Raw genomic sequence first — 15,343 nt, forward strand, 5'->3', positions numbered from 1 at the left:
GGGGGGGGGGCGAGGCACACAGCTGGGAGGTGCCTCCTGCTGTGCAGCAGAACAAACCTATGCAGAGGAAGCTCATGAACTGCTAATGTGGAAACCACGATGCCCTATAGGACCTGAAACCCATCTGGTTCTGCACAGAGGCAGAAGCCTCTTTCTCTAAGCATGCATGCCCTACACAGGCACATGTATGACAGAGGACTGGGAGAGCCCCAGACATCATCAGAAGGAGTCTCCCAGAAAGCCCAGACTGGGGGAGAAGACTTGATACTGACTGGTTCCATTACTTCCTACATGGCTCTGCTCACCTCTCGTGAATTTCAATCCTCTTGTCTACAGAGTACGGCCTCCGTTATAAGGGTGGTTTGACAATAATGTCACGAGATGAAGACACCTCCCTGCCTGCCCACTGTACCCCTGGGGTTCTGTTCCAGAACCCCACTAAACCCTGTAATCCATCATGATCCTACTTACAACTGGATCTGGTGCACCACCCAGGGGGGGAGCCCAGGTGTCCTTCTGCAGAGAGATATTGGGTAAATTTGGAGGGATGTGGAGTTGGGAATTTGAGAAACAACCATTTGTATGGTGATTGCAGACCATGAACCAACTGGGAGGGTCCCAGCACTTGGCTTATAGAAGGGAGAAGAGTAGAGTAGTCTCCCAGAGAAAGGCAGTGACCTTCAGATGTCCACCCAGCTACAGATACAGAGCAGCTCTTTGTCACCTGAGGGGTCCTGAGAGGTGACCCATTGCATGAAGAGTGCCAGGGACAAAGCAGACAAACACTAGCCAGATGGCTCCCTCCCTCCATGAGACATACAAATAAGCCTAATATCACATTCTAAGAAAATGTGATACAGTGGTTTGGGGCCAGAGTGGGGGGGGGGTCTCTATGAGAATATTTGGGGAATCAGATCCTTTTTTCCAGCTATCCCTGCAAGTTACCTGAGGATGCCCTGGAAGGGTAAGCTGTTTCGAGAATGCCCAACAGGCTAGACTGACTTGGCCTGGCAGTAAAAGAGCCTCCTGGGTGGGATCCAGGACTGGGGCATCCCCAGGATGTCACACACTGTGTTTTCCAACCATGTGTGCCATTTGTGACTATCTTGTTCCCTGGATATGAAGTCAATGATGGCTTTTGAGAGGCAAAAATAAATCACCTTGTTAAATGTATATGTCAATTATAAATCCACCTTGATTTCAAGAGCATTAAACTAATTTTTAAAAAGGGTCTTAGATTCCAGGATGTCCCTGGCTGGAGTCCCAGGGGCACCAAAATGATCATCCAGCACACTGCCAGCTCTCTTTCATGGCTGAGAAAGAGAAACAATCATTCCTGGTGCTAGTTCTTATGAGCAGGGGGACTCAACCGTTGTCCACAGGCTGCATGGGCCTCCAAAATCATAGGCAGAAGGCACATGCCACAAAGTGGGGAACATTTTCAACATAAAGGTTCAGAGCCTTTGCTGAATTATCAGAAGGCCACTGAACTTTTATACTCAGAAGAGTTCAGGCCACCTATTCAGAGGCACCTGTAGATTTGCGTGTTGGTCTCACCTGCATCTGCCTAGAGTCAAACAGGACTCTGAGCATTCCTGTGTGTTGGAACGAATGAACGGAACTTTTGGGTTCAAGTCAGTATCCTGGGGCTGAGTACAAGATGTTTTGGACTGGACCCAGGCCCCAGGAGTTGCTGTCCTCCAGTTACTATGAGAACTTAAGATGAGAATAAGCCCCTCGTACTCACATCTGAGCAGACAAACAAGCACATTATTCAGGCCACAAAGGACCCAAGGCTCCTGTGTTTCCTGCTCTGAGCTAAGGTCACTCACTGCCTGACCACTCACAACGTTAGCCTCAATTCCTTCCAAAGGCCTTCTAAAGAAAAATGTTTGCCTGCCCCGGGGGAGTAGCTTAGTGTCAGAGCGCTTCCCTAGCCTGTGCAAGGCCCCATTTTCTATATATATATTTAGTTGTAGATAGTTACAATATCTTTATTTTTATTTATTTATTTTCATGTGGTGCTGGGGATCGAACCCAGGGTCTCACGCGTGCGAGGCAAGCACTCTACCACTGAGCTACAACCCCAGCCCAAGGCCCCGTTTTCAATCCCCAGCATTGCAAAAAAATAAAAAGATGCCTGATCACAGAATTGTTCCTCCTTCCCGAGGAGCAATCCAGAGCAAAGCCCTTTAAGTCCTCCTTTGCCAGACCCAAATCCTGTCAAAGTCCTTTCTCACTACCCCTCTGAGCTGTCTCTAATTTGCCTCTTGTGCATCTCCTGATGGCACAAGTGACCACCCCAGAAGGCTGATTCCTGCTGGTCACTCACTGAGAGGCGGGAACCGGCCTAGGGAGGCAGAGAGGGAGGACGGATTCAAGTTGTACAGCCACATGAGGCAGGGAAGCAGGGCCTTATCCTGTCTTGCCTGGGCACTGGCAGCTTCCAGGAGCCCAACACTTGAAATGAGTTGACCTGCAGGTACAGAGGTCTCAGGAAACCATCACCCAGGCTGCCAAAGGGCCCAGGCCCCACAGCCCTCACACGTCAGCCAGAAATGACACACACTGGTGATGCACAGACATGCCTGTTTTGTTGTTGTTGTTGTTTTAAATATTTTTTAGTTGTCAATGGACCTTTATTTTATTTATTTCTATGCAGTGCTGAGAATCGAAACCAGTGCCTCACACATGCTAGGCAAATGCTCTGCCTCTGAGCCACAGTCCTAGCCCCCATGCCTGGTTTCAGTGACGTCTCATACCAAATGCCCAGTTGAGGAAGCCAGAACTGTCTCTTCTTGGTTGGAGATGGGAGTCTCCATTTTGCTGCCATCTGATGCCCCCTGATCATCCTGGTTCCTGTACACATGGCACTCAAGGAGGGAGTAAAGAGAGTGAGGGGCCTGATTTGGGAGTAGGAGGGGCTCTCTGAGAGGATCTGGCCCAGGGATGTTAGGCCAGGTCTTTCAGGGATACAGCCACCTCCCTGGATAGAGATGAGCTGGCTTGATGAAGACAATAAATTGTACATAGAGAAAGCACAACATAATGGCTTTGACATGTGTATACACCAAGAAATTTTCACAGTCATCAAGACAATGAATTTCTGCCACCTCTTGTCCTTACCCTCCTGCCCTTATGTCCTCCCTACCTGCCCTTATGTCACTACAGGTTTGCATGGATGGTCTAGAACTTTTGATCACACCGCATAATCAAATCGCTTGTCTGCTCCTCTCACCTGGCCTGGCTCCCTGGAGATCCACCCAGGTCAGCAAGCATAACTGTGCTCATTCTTTCCTGTTACTGAGCAAGCATATGAATGCACCACCCTCTGAGCTGTTTCCAGGTTTTTTTCACAATATTTAATATCCACGATGAGGAAAATCCCAACCCCACAGGATCCACTGGCTTCACAACCCACAAGACCCACTTCCCCCACCGACTGCACTTTGGGGCTCCGGGGCTCTGGGATGTCCTGCCAGTCAAAGTGGGACTGTGGAAAACATTTCTGTAGTTATGCCAAGGTGGGTGGCACCTCACTGGCCAAGCTCCAACTCCGCTGATTGTAGACAAAACATTTGTTTTGGGGAAGAAAAAAAAAAAAACAGAGATGGGGTGAGAGAGTGTTCGGAGACAGCTCATGTTGCTAGGTGCTCTCCCGGTGCACTGCATACTGTCTGTCATGGTTTGGATTTAGGTGTCCCTCGGAAACTCTGGTGTTAACGCAGGGATGTTTGAAAGTGAAATGACTGGACTGTGAAAGTGGTGACCTAATAAGTCCACGCTAGTCTGAATGGAGCAATTGGGAGATAACTGTAGGAGGAGAGGTGTGGCTGGAGGATGTGGGCCACTGCCAGTGTGCCCTGAAAGGGTTTATCTTCCTTGTGGCCCCTTCCCTTCCTCTCTCTCTGCTTCTTGGCTGTCACGAGGTGACCAGCACTCCTCCACCATGCCCTTCCACCATGATCTGCCTATTTAGGGGCCTGGAGCAAGGGACTTGACTTGCCACGGACTAACCTCTGAAATCATGAGCCCCAATTTTTTCTCCTCCAAGTTGCTATATGTGATATTTTGGTCAGTAATGAAAAAGCGGATTAACACAATTTTTCTTGGTTTTATTTTCTCATTTAACATTCATACGCCCCTGAGGGTGGAGGGGCTAAATGAAGGAACCAAAGAGTACAGAGCTCTATGGGACAGCAGAGCCTCCAGGTGGCTGTCACCAATACAAAGAGACCTAGGGAGGGCAGCTTCCAGACCCAAGCCTTGTTCCAAAGAACCACTTCTCAAGTTCAGGAAAGCTTTACTTCATGGCCACAAGCTGTGGAAGTCAGTCTATTTGGTACAAACATGGCTGATGCCCAAGGTATTTCAAGCTGGTGCCAGGGGAACAGTGACTATAGGGGTTGTTGCATCCAGCCACCCAGACTGTGTCCAAGGGCCAGGAAACAAGTGTTCCTTTTATCCCATATGCCTTTTATAATTGTTCACTTTATACCATTTCTTGTTTATTCCAGTTGTTTTACTATATGGCTGATTTTTAAATTACATAATCTACACACAAAAGCAAAAAAAAAAGTCTATATATAAGTTCTGAATTAATAATAAAATGAACACCCATGAATCTACCTCCCAAAGTTAAGTATGGCTAAGTTCTGAATTAGTACACTAATTGGTTATTAAGCACCAGGGAAACAGTTTTCCTCCTGGGGTGGGATTTTCCTGCGATGGCACGTGGGGTTTGATGCATCTAGCTCTAGTGTCATTGTTTATACCACGTCACGTGTGAGAGTAAGATGGAAAAGTGAGGAACTTGGGGAAAATGGAAATCAGAAGGTGCAGTTATGGAGTCCTCTGAAAATAGTAAGTAGAAATATCAGTAACTAGACTTTTAAAAATGGGACATTTAAATGTGTATATAATGCACTTAATTTAATTGACAATTCTAAATCAGAGCCCTCCTGTGACCAAAGGTGGCAAGCCTCAAAGATGACATTAAGAAGGGGCCAAAAGAGGAAAGGAGGCATCAGGGGAGTTTTCCTGGAGGAGGTTTACCTGTGTCCTGAAGAAGAAACAGGGCCAGGAAACCAGGGGACTGTAACAGAGGCACCTGGCATAATCTGTGAGTATGAGTGGGGGAACTATCCCCCATGATCTGTGACACACAAATTACCATGAGGGCTCTCAGAGCCTCAAAGGGAGCACCACCCCATCCCTAGAGGCCTGGAACCACTACCCCAGGAAGATCCAGGAGCCAGGCATACAGCCAGAATGGGCAGCATCATGAAAACCTCATAAACTTACAACTGGCAGAAGGGGAGAGAAAATGGCCTATTTCAGAGTTGAGAAAGTCCATTAGAGCTCCTAAAAGTCAGAGCACTTCCGAGCCAGGGAGGTAGTTTTACATAGCAAGAGAAACAAACATAACACTTGGAGCCAGCAACTCCTAGAGGAGACCATGAGCAAATTCAGGGGGTTCCAGAATCTCCCGGGACCACAAACAGGAGCTGGTTGGCCCAAAAAGAGATAGCTGAGTGTGCAGCCAGCAGCAGGGACTATTGAAGTCACAGGATTACAGCCAAGGGGAGATCAGCAGCAGCACAGAGCTCAGCCCAACCTTGCAAAGATTTCAGGAATCTACGTCTTTAGAACCATCAATCCCAAGTGGCTGGTCAGGTGCTCTGCATTAAGGGGCCCTCAAGGATCTGGCCTGGCATTCACAGGCTCAGGGCAGATTTCCCAGAGTCAAACCCTGGCCCTGTCTTTACAGAGCTCACAGCCCAGAGGGAGAAAACGGCCTTCAGAGATGGAGTCACAGCCCAGCTCACAGGTGGTGTCTGAGTAAAGTACACTGAATGGATAGACAATGTGGCCAGGTCAGGGAAGACCTCAAGTTAGCAGAAGAAGCAGAGGGTGGGTCTGCCACCAAAACACATAGGTGCTGTGCCCAAGACTGGAGACCTGTGATAGGCAGGGTGGAGGAAGCCCTGGAGCCTCTGAGCAGCAAAATGGCCAAGGAGGGCAGGGTCCAGGTCGGCAGAAGATGAGGCAGTGCAGAGCCCTTGGCAAGCAGCTGGGTCCTGTGCCCTGTTACCCAGGGAGTCCAGCCTTTGTAGGATTTCAGCACACAGTCTCTCCAAAATTCAGGATCTTTGTGGCCTTGGGTCTCTGTGCCAATCTTCACCCAGAGGTGTTCAAACATGTAGGTGGTCCCTTGGCAAATGACCCAGGACCCTGGGGTTTAGACCCCCTTCCATGCCCCCAGACCAAGAGGCAGAGTGAATCCTGGAGGGACTTTTCATTCATTGCATGCTGTGCGTGGCCATTTGCTGCTCTGCTGTCCAGCATCTGAAGAGTTGTCCCAAATAGGTGAAGAGGGGACCCCAAAACTGAGAATCTGGGCCTCACCCATCTTGGATATAGAAAGGAGAAAAATATCCTGTTGCTGTACCCTCTGGCAGCTCAGCCAAGCCCCAGCCAGGACTAGGGTTAAAGAGGGATCAGGGAGTGTTGTTAGGAAGGGCGGGGGAGCCTCATGCCCAGGAACAGCCCCAGGGACCTCTAGAGCAACAGGTTCAACTCTGCTTCACCCCTCTTAACCTCTGCCAAATTGGGGGCCCATGAACTCCCCCAAACCCTGCCAAGACAGTTAATTTTTTTCCATTTAACTGGAGCCCATTTCTGTCTTTTGCAACCAAGATCCTTCACTAGTGAAGAACCTGGTACCAAGATGATTACAGATAACAAGTTCACAGAAAAGGGTGGTGCAAGGCTGGGGTTGGTTATGTCACCTGGTTGAAGCCAAAGGCAGTGAAAATATATTGAATGTTGAGAAATGGAACTCTGACATCTCATCGCATGCATGGCAAGTCTCTAATTAAATCATCAACCATGGCCAAGTGCATACTAGATGCTTTAAAGGACAAATGACTCTTGCTACAAAACCCAAATGAAAGTCATGAGGAATTTATGGGCCATGGGGCAAGATCATTGCTTCTAAGTGCCCCTGGTCAGTGAAAGAGAAAAAATAACACTCAGTCCCTGAATACTGGCTCAAAGGCTCTCTATGATCACACATAAAGTATCTCTTCTTTCCTGCAGCCCCAGGCCTGATACACCCATGAACCAAAAGTAGTCTGAGTTCACCAGACTGTAGACTGGTGAATCTAAGGCCAGGTGGATGGACTGTTAACCTGATACCTGAGGAAAAGTCAAGGCATTGTTTGGGAAAGAGTGGGATACCTCACCTTGGGAAGCGGGATCTGTTAGAAGATTCACAATCTCACTGAGATCCTCTTTCTGAGAACTTTAAGAGCTTGTTATCGTCTCCCTGTATGTCACCCTGTAAAGTGAGGTTGGTTCTCCTTCTGCCCACCCCACCTCCACAGCCTCAGCATGGTTGTGAGAGCCAAATGCAAGTGAAACCATCAGAGAAATGGCTCACACTTCAGAAAATTATGACGGTGCCAATCCTCGACAAATGGGATCCTGAAAGTGTCTGCTCAAGGGAAGGACATCTCTCCAGGTCAGGGCAAATGCTGATATGGTGCATCCATCCATTCTGGAGTCAACAGGTAGGATGCATCCGAGCCAATGATCTGCCAGTTGATTAAAACCTCAGCTTGAGAGTGGTCCCATGAAAGGAAACTAAAAGGCCAATGTTTCCTAAAAGGAATCCAAATACCTGGAGTGATACAACATTGATATAGATTGATAAAAGCAACCTGCTCACCACCCCCTAACTATGTCCCCAGGAGAGCCAAAAAGTTATGCCCAAGGGACTGAGAAATACTTTTGTGAGGAGAATGTCAACATCTTGGAAAACTGCTGCAGATATCGATTTGTTTCAGCTGATGTGCTGATGGGAGACCACCCTTCAGGAGGAATTACACACGTGGGTATGTGGAATTGGTGTGACAGAGGATGAGAATCAGTATCCAAATGTCAGAGGCTAGAGAGCTACCGGAATGTTCTGATACTGGGGTGCTCTGGTATTAGGGAAACACTCATAAAGTCACTAAAAATGATGGAAAATGCCAGTGGAATCCTATTTGATATGAGTAACATTGATAAAACCATTCTTTTAAAAATTTTAAACTATTCTTATAGATAGTCTCTATAATATCTTAAAATAATGCCTGGCATACAGTAGGTGTTCAATTAATATTTGTTAAATGAATTCCATTGCTTTTGCCCAATTACAAGAATTGACTCAATAGACTCAAAAAGCACCTTGAATGAAGAGGAGGGTGGCACTAGAGTTTGGATCTGGAAATGTTCCCCAAATGCCCACGTGTTAAAAGCATAGTTCCCAGCTTCCAATAGGAAGGTGGTGGGAACGTTGGGAGTTGGGGTTAAATGGGAGGTTTTAGGTCACTGGGAGTGTGCTCTTTGTGGAGATTATGGAAACCAGGTCTCCTTCCTCTTTCTCTCTCTTTTATGACCCAGCCAAGAATTAAGCAGCTTTGTTCCACCACGTGCCTCCACCATGATGTGCTGCCTCACTATGGGCCCCAAAGCAATGAGGCCCACCAACCCCAGAGTGAAACTCAGAAATCATGACGCTTCTCTCTTCATAAGTTGATTATCTCAGATATTTTGTTACAGTAATAGAAAGCTAATACAGTTGGCCACTTGCAATGATGTCATAAGCATATACTCTAAATCTTTCTAAGGCTCCTGTATGGAGAAGTACCTAGACCTCTAAGAAATTATTGAACAGTGATTCTGAGCTAACATTAATTCCTAGAGGCTCAGGTGTCACTAGTTTTCCACCAGGGGTGAAAGCTTACTGGAGATGGTAACATGTCAGATCATAAATGGAATTATGCCCTGCACCCACTTCACGGTAGCCAACTGAAATTCCAAACTTGCCATAGGGTAATTTTCCCAATTGCTGAGTGTACAGTTAAGAAAGACATATTCAGTAACTGACAGAAATTCTACTCTGATTCCCTAATCCATGATATGGATACTTCTATGGTAGGAAAGGCAAATTGGAAGTCCTCTTAACAGCCTCTCTGCTCCCCAGTAGTGACTCATTAGCAATATTTCATCCATGGTGAAATTGCCACCAACCTAGGAGGGAGCTCTTTGCTGCACTCTATTTAACTTGCCACTTGTCCTAGGTTAAGTTATGGGATTCTCCCATCACCTGTGTGACCTCCTGAAGTAAAACCTGCTAGGATCCTTGGCACTAGAAAAGCTATTGATTTGGTGAAGACTACCTGAGTGTGTGCCTGTGTGTGTTTGTGTATTCATGTGTGTGTGTGTGTGTGTGTGTGTGTGTGTGTGTTTCCTACCCCATATTCAGGGCTCAACCAAAGTAGGTTGCTATCCTCATAACAGGATCCACAAGAAAACCTTTACTACCTTGCTTCAGCTCACTGATTCTGTACCATCATTTGACCAGGAGAGACCTTGACCTATCTATTCCAAAGGATCTCATACTGGTCCACTGGTCTATAAGTCTTAAAGGAAAGCAAGTAGCAAAATATCCAAATTTACATAATCAGGGGTATCAGATGTGGGACAAATATGGAATTCAGGTGCCTGGAACACTCTGATTTATCCCCTTGAAAGTGAAAGTTATGCTGGGCTGTGATGACCACACAATGCCAGGTAAGCCTCTGGAGTTTTAAGACACATTTCCTTCTTGAGTGTGATGCTCCAGCTCATTTTCTGGGTGACTCCAAAGGCAGTTTGGTCTGTGTGGGGCCTATGGCAATTGTGAGTTCTTTGTCTGGCCCACCCTTACTGGGAGGGACTCTCTCACATGTCTGTCATGCCCTAAGGATCCCAGTGCCTGATCCCACAGCAGATATGGTCGTTGTGCAGAGTCTGTGGAAGTTCCACCAGAAATCACGCTCTGTTGTTTGAAACACCTTACCAACACTCTGAGGTCCCCAGGGTGAAGCTGTCATTATTTGACCCAGCTACGTGCCCAACATCAGTTGGTCCCTACAAGACCAGATCAGGAGGCCCCAGGAAGTGATTGGAAGAGGTGGTTTCCTTCACCTCCCACATGACTAGCATCTGAGGAAGCAGAAGTATGTCCTGCACAAGGTGGCTCTGCAAGATATACCTGCACAGCCAGAAGTGGACTGCTGGGGCACTCAGCTCCTCCCAAAGGAGATCCTCTGAGAGGCACATCTGATCATCCCCTGGGTGTACGTGGAGTGGTTAGGGACATAATATGCAGAAAGACCTTGCAAAACAGGTGTAGAATGTGAGAACAGCATGTCCGTGTGAATGCTTTCCCAGCCCCACCTCAACCCCCACTCCAGGAACTATGCAGTCCAGGGGTGGGCAAGGTGGATATCTAGGGATGTTCAGCAGCCTTTCCAGAGCCACATTCTTTCTGCTCCGTGATCTCCAGTCGGGGCATCTGATTCTGCGCCACTGACCCCTCCTCATCTAAAAGTCCTGTTGCCCACACTGCTGTGAATGAAAAAGAACCTAGTCCTGGGTTCACCTTTTATAAACATATGCATGCTGTGTAATAAGATCATCACCTGAAAGGTGTGGAATGATGGGTCACATTTTCAAATACGAAGATAAATACTGAAGTAGTGTACAGTATATCAGCGACAGAATCAGAATTTCAAGGTGGTCTGTGAGCTTGGAGTCAAAGCTCGGACAAAACCCCACATATCCTGTGATCCCAAGCACAAGATCCTAGGCCACCTTCCTCTCTGCTCTCTCTCTACTCTCCCAATATTTGAATACATACAATTATCCCTAGGGGTGAGAGCTGATTCACTAGCTGCCCTACCCTACCAGGCCAGCTGCAAGAGGCAGAGGGCAGGACTTCTGCAAATCCAGCCCTGGGTTACCTGGCTTCTTGCTGCCTTCCCCAGAGCTCAGGGCCAGAAAACTGTGCAACTTTAAGGCTTCCTCCCCTGGGACCTGTTCTGATGAGATCTGGCAGCGCTCCCCTGCCTGTTCACGTAGCTGGTCCAGCAGTCTGCCCATCCCCACCCTCCCAAGTTGCTCACCTGGAGAGGTGGAGCTTCATACCGTGCAGCTGACCACCCCTCTACCAGTGCCCTGCAGCCCACTGCCCACCTTTAGGTCCCTGGGAGCGCGGGTGAGGTAAAAGCGTCCCAGGCGAATGGTCCCCACCGTCTGGCGCGGAGTCACCCAGCACTGGAGTCTTAACAGCCCCACTCCCGGGTTTCCACTACCTTTCCACCAATAAGACACTTATTTCTCAAAATGGTGCTCCAACCCCGCCTTTCCCTCGGGTACTTTCAGCCCAAGTAATAATAACAATAGCAACCACTTCCTGGGCACCTCATGGGCCAGGAACCCGCCGCGTTTCTGAAGCCGGTGATCCAGGGTGAGTCGCCCAGGCCGCGAGGGTCTCGAGCCAACCCGAGGAAGAAGGCGCGGGGGAGGCGGCCCGGACTCTTGCCCCAGCCGAGGCTCGCCCCGGGCCGCAGTCCAGCCAACTTCCGACGGGATACCTCTCCCTACCCAGGTCCTGGTGGCCACACTCCGGCAGGATGCCACCTCGGGACCCATGTTCGGAAAGTTGGGGTGTGGAGAGCGCCGCAGGTCCCTCCCACCTCCGCCGGTGCCCAGCGCACCGCTCGGAGAGCAGCGGCGCGCGCGCCGGGTGGCTTTCTCCCCGAGCCTTGCCGGACGCCGCAAGCCAGACTGAGGCTCCCGGGACGCGGTTCTCACCTTGAAGAAGCTCCGAAGGAAGTGCACTAAGTTGAGCATGGTGGCCGCAGGGGCGCCTGAACCCACCCGCAGCACCCAGAGCTGCGCGGCCGAGCCCCAGCTTGGGGAACACCGCCTCGCGCCCCGCCCCCGCTCCGTGGTCCGCCTCAGACCGCCGGTAAGCCCCGCCTCCCGAACCCAGCCACTGCCAGCACGTGCGAACCCCCGGGGACGCGGCCGGCGGATAACACTGGAGCTGTCCACCCACAAGGTCCAGGAGTCCGCGGGAAAGTCCCCGCTCCCACTCCCGAAGTATGCCCGGACTGGGGACCAGGTGAATAGGCACTTTGCAGGTCCATACAGAAATGACACACTAGCGTGTGTGCATCTCCACCCTCGGATTCCCTTGGCGTGTCCGCTGCACCTTAGTCCAGTGACTCAGTGTGCCCCTGGTCTCCTGATGGGAGGGGCACCCCACCGCCCTTTTTTTTTTTTTTTTTTCTGACAGGGAGCTTTGTTTGTCAAGCTTGAACTTTCAGAGGTCAGTCTGTCCATTTTCATTTACTAGTTGAGAAAATAGAGGACCAAAAAGGTTCAGCACCTTGTCAGCATTCATACATCTAGTGTGGAAGATTGGGAACTAGACTACCTGCAAACTAATTCTTGACCCAGAGCACCCTCTTGCCCCTCTCCCTATTTTTCCAGATCTGTTCTGGGACATACCCTGTGAGTGGAGAATTCAGGAACTGCAGAGTTGCTTTCTGCTAAGGGGGAAAAGGGAAGTCCTGGTTATTAAGTGCTGGATTTAAGGAGATGGGGCCTTCCCAAGACACACACACTCTGGATGGTCTGTAGAGCCGTACTATTTTTATGAGAAAAAAAAAAGCTTTAATTTTAATTTACTTTAACATAAAAATCCTAAGTTCAGTAATAGTACTAATAATGAATTGTATTCATCTTCATATAAATACAGTCATAAAATATGCCTTTAATTATTTTATTTTTATGCAGGAAAGGATCAGGACTGCGAAGTGCCAAGGGCTTATCTGCATCTTACATTACTGAATGTAATTACTGAAGGGGATCTGGGGTCCCATGGGAGGTCCCATGGGAGCTGAGCATCTGCCCAGTCTGGCTTTGCTTAACCCTGCCCAAACATGCACCCCCTCACCCAAGTCAGGTCCCCACTGAAAGCTGTTTCTGGTCAGCAGCACCTGTCTAGGGTTGCCTAGTAGAGTATGTCCCCCCACCCCCCAACAGCCTCTGTTTCTCCATGCGACTCCAAGTCCATGATTTTACTAGAAACACCTCCCTGAGGCACATGACAGTGGGACCAATAGTGTGGGATTTGATTCTGGACTCCTGGCTGGGCTCCATATCCCTTGTACCATTAGTCACCAGCCTTAAATCTACCTTTTTAACATAGAGAAGAATGCTGCCTGGTTCAGTCTCTGTAGAGAGCCACTGGGAAATTAAACCTCATAGGTGCCTCACAAGAATTAAGTCCCTCTTCTTGGAAGGTGAAATGTGTTAACCTACTCCAGAAGCAGGAGAAGGGGCCATGTGAGAATTCACAAATCCTCAGCCACAGGTTCCACTGTTATCTGGATGCTTGTATATGACCAGTAAATTGGTTATGTACCACAAGTTCTCAGATTTGAGTGGCATCAGAAACACCTGGAAGGTATATTAGACCTTAGACTGCCAGGCCACCCAAGTTTTTGGTTCCAGCTGACCTCAGTACTTTGCTCCCAGACCATACTTGCAGAAGCCCTGGCCCAGGGGTTGGGGCTTGGGCCAGCCTCACAGTTTAGCTGATGGGCAGACTCCAAGTAGGAGGATAACCATCCCCAGTAGTTCCAATTCTGTTTACCAAGTACCTACTATGTCCCAATGTAACAACTTTCTTGCCATGACTTTGTCTTTCAACAGTCCTGGGGGAAATGAGAATATCAAGTGCTCAAGGGAAAGTAAGTCAAATGTGTTTTTAAGTCTAACTTTTCCTTCTGGAGAACACAATTTTAGGATGACTTGACTACATTGTGATATTGCTCTCTCTTTTGCCATTCAAAAATAAAAGGCAGACCTATTAGCTTTGCTGAAGGATTTGTGCAACAGTGTTTCTGGTCAACTGAATCCACTGAGTTTAACTACTATCCCAACTTCATGCCTAGCACATACCGGAATTAAACAGGTTCTGCAGTATGGGAGATGATTGGAGAGAAGATGATGCGGTAGATGCCAAACAAGCAAGAAAGTTCAGAGCAAACAGCACTCACAGGAGCTCTGAGCTTCACTGCATATACTTTTCTGTGTCCAGAGTCCTCAGGCATACATATAGATGGACCCATGCCACTAGCTGGGGTCTGGATCACAAAGCACAGAAACGTCCCTGGCTGACAAGGTGAATATATGTTTGGAAGAATGTGAAGTAGGTTACAAATCCATAGGCAAATGAAAGAATGCTGACTCCAAGGACAGGCAGGAACCAGCCAAGCCAGTAAAAGTGTCTGCCACTGAGAGTCTACCAGAGAAACTCCCCCTCAGGAGGCTGAGGATGCTGCTCTGCTCCTAGGCTTTGACCTCCTGCAGCCTCTGCCAGCAACCCCTGGTGCCTCTATCAGTTCTTAAGATACAAAGTCTAGCATGATCACTTTTATGAATCTCTTTTTAATGAGGACTTGGGACAATTTGAGATGCACCATGGGCACTTGCAGACATATTTGTGGTCCTAAAATGATGATATATGGGAAGGGCAGGAAGGAATTAGGGATGCCACTGGGAAGCCCACAACAGGGTGCCTCTAAGGGCCATCAGAGGAAGGAAACTGACACATGCTCTGCTCTGTGTTAAGAACCATTATGGGTGCCTTGTACCTTGACATAAAAAATTTCCCTGCAGATGAATCAGGCAGGTAGTAATGCACCTATGAAGAACTCAGCAGAGAGTTGTGGGAGTTGTATTTGCTGAAATCAAAGTCCCTGAGGACTTGGTGTATCCATGAATAGTTTCAATCAAGTATGCATGGGAATGGCCAACAGGGCCCAGAGTCTGAGACCCTCACCTCACAGGCCACCAGCCACCTCTGAAAGTGTTCATCTGGCTACCCTACCCTTCCCATTCCTTCTGCCCTTGCCCAGTGCCAGAGCTTCAGGGCAAGTGCCTCCTCCACTGTAGGCAGTTCCTGTACTCGGCTCACTACCTCTCCTAGAGATGAGCATCAGTGCTGCTCACAGGTGAGGAGTGGGCAACATGCCCTGCCTGTGGCTCACCATCCCTCTTTCTGTCTCTCTCTGTCCCTCTAGGGCCCTGTGTCCTTGGCAATCTCCTGTCTCCTGCTCAGGCAGAGGCAGGACCATGCACACACTTTCCAAGAGGCACAGCAGACAGGCTGTACAGAGCTGAGGGAGACCTGAAACAGTGAGTAAAATATAATGACCAGTGAAAGAAGGGTCAGCTCCTCCACAAATCACAAGGCTCTTGTATGGAATAGACAGGAAGCATGAGGTATATTTCTCTTTATCACTTGAGGAAATCAAGGTTCAGAAAGATAAAGCACTGCTCAGTGCAACTGGAGGCCACACACCTCCTGGAGGCCACAGGAGTTGTGTGGCCTCCAGTTGCACTGAGCAGAGCTGGATCTGATGGCCAGGGATGAACAAATTCTGTCATATTT

At 48.7% G+C, this 15,343-nt stretch overlaps 1 protein-coding gene across 1 annotated transcript in view; it reads right to left on the bottom strand.

Annotated features, from left to right (window-relative positions):
* Arhgef4 (Rho guanine nucleotide exchange factor 4) overlaps nucleotides 1–12,093 on the bottom strand; it is a 186,543-nt gene extending 174,450 nt beyond the window's left edge. Inside the window, exon 1 of the mRNA XM_048812177.1 lies at nucleotides 11,689–12,093. Within this exon, the coding sequence (XP_048668134.1) occupies nucleotides 11,689–11,727 (39 nt within the window). The 5' untranslated portion in view covers nucleotides 11,728–12,093. The remainder of the gene's footprint in view (nucleotides 1–11,688) is intronic.
* Between the last annotated feature and the right edge of the window lie 3,250 nt (nucleotides 12,094–15,343).

This window comes from Marmota marmota, unplaced genomic scaffold (assembly GCF_001458135.2).
Source record: "Marmota marmota marmota unplaced genomic scaffold, marMar, whole genome shotgun sequence".
NCBI classification, from domain to species: domain Eukaryota; kingdom Metazoa; phylum Chordata; class Mammalia; order Rodentia; family Sciuridae; genus Marmota; species Marmota marmota.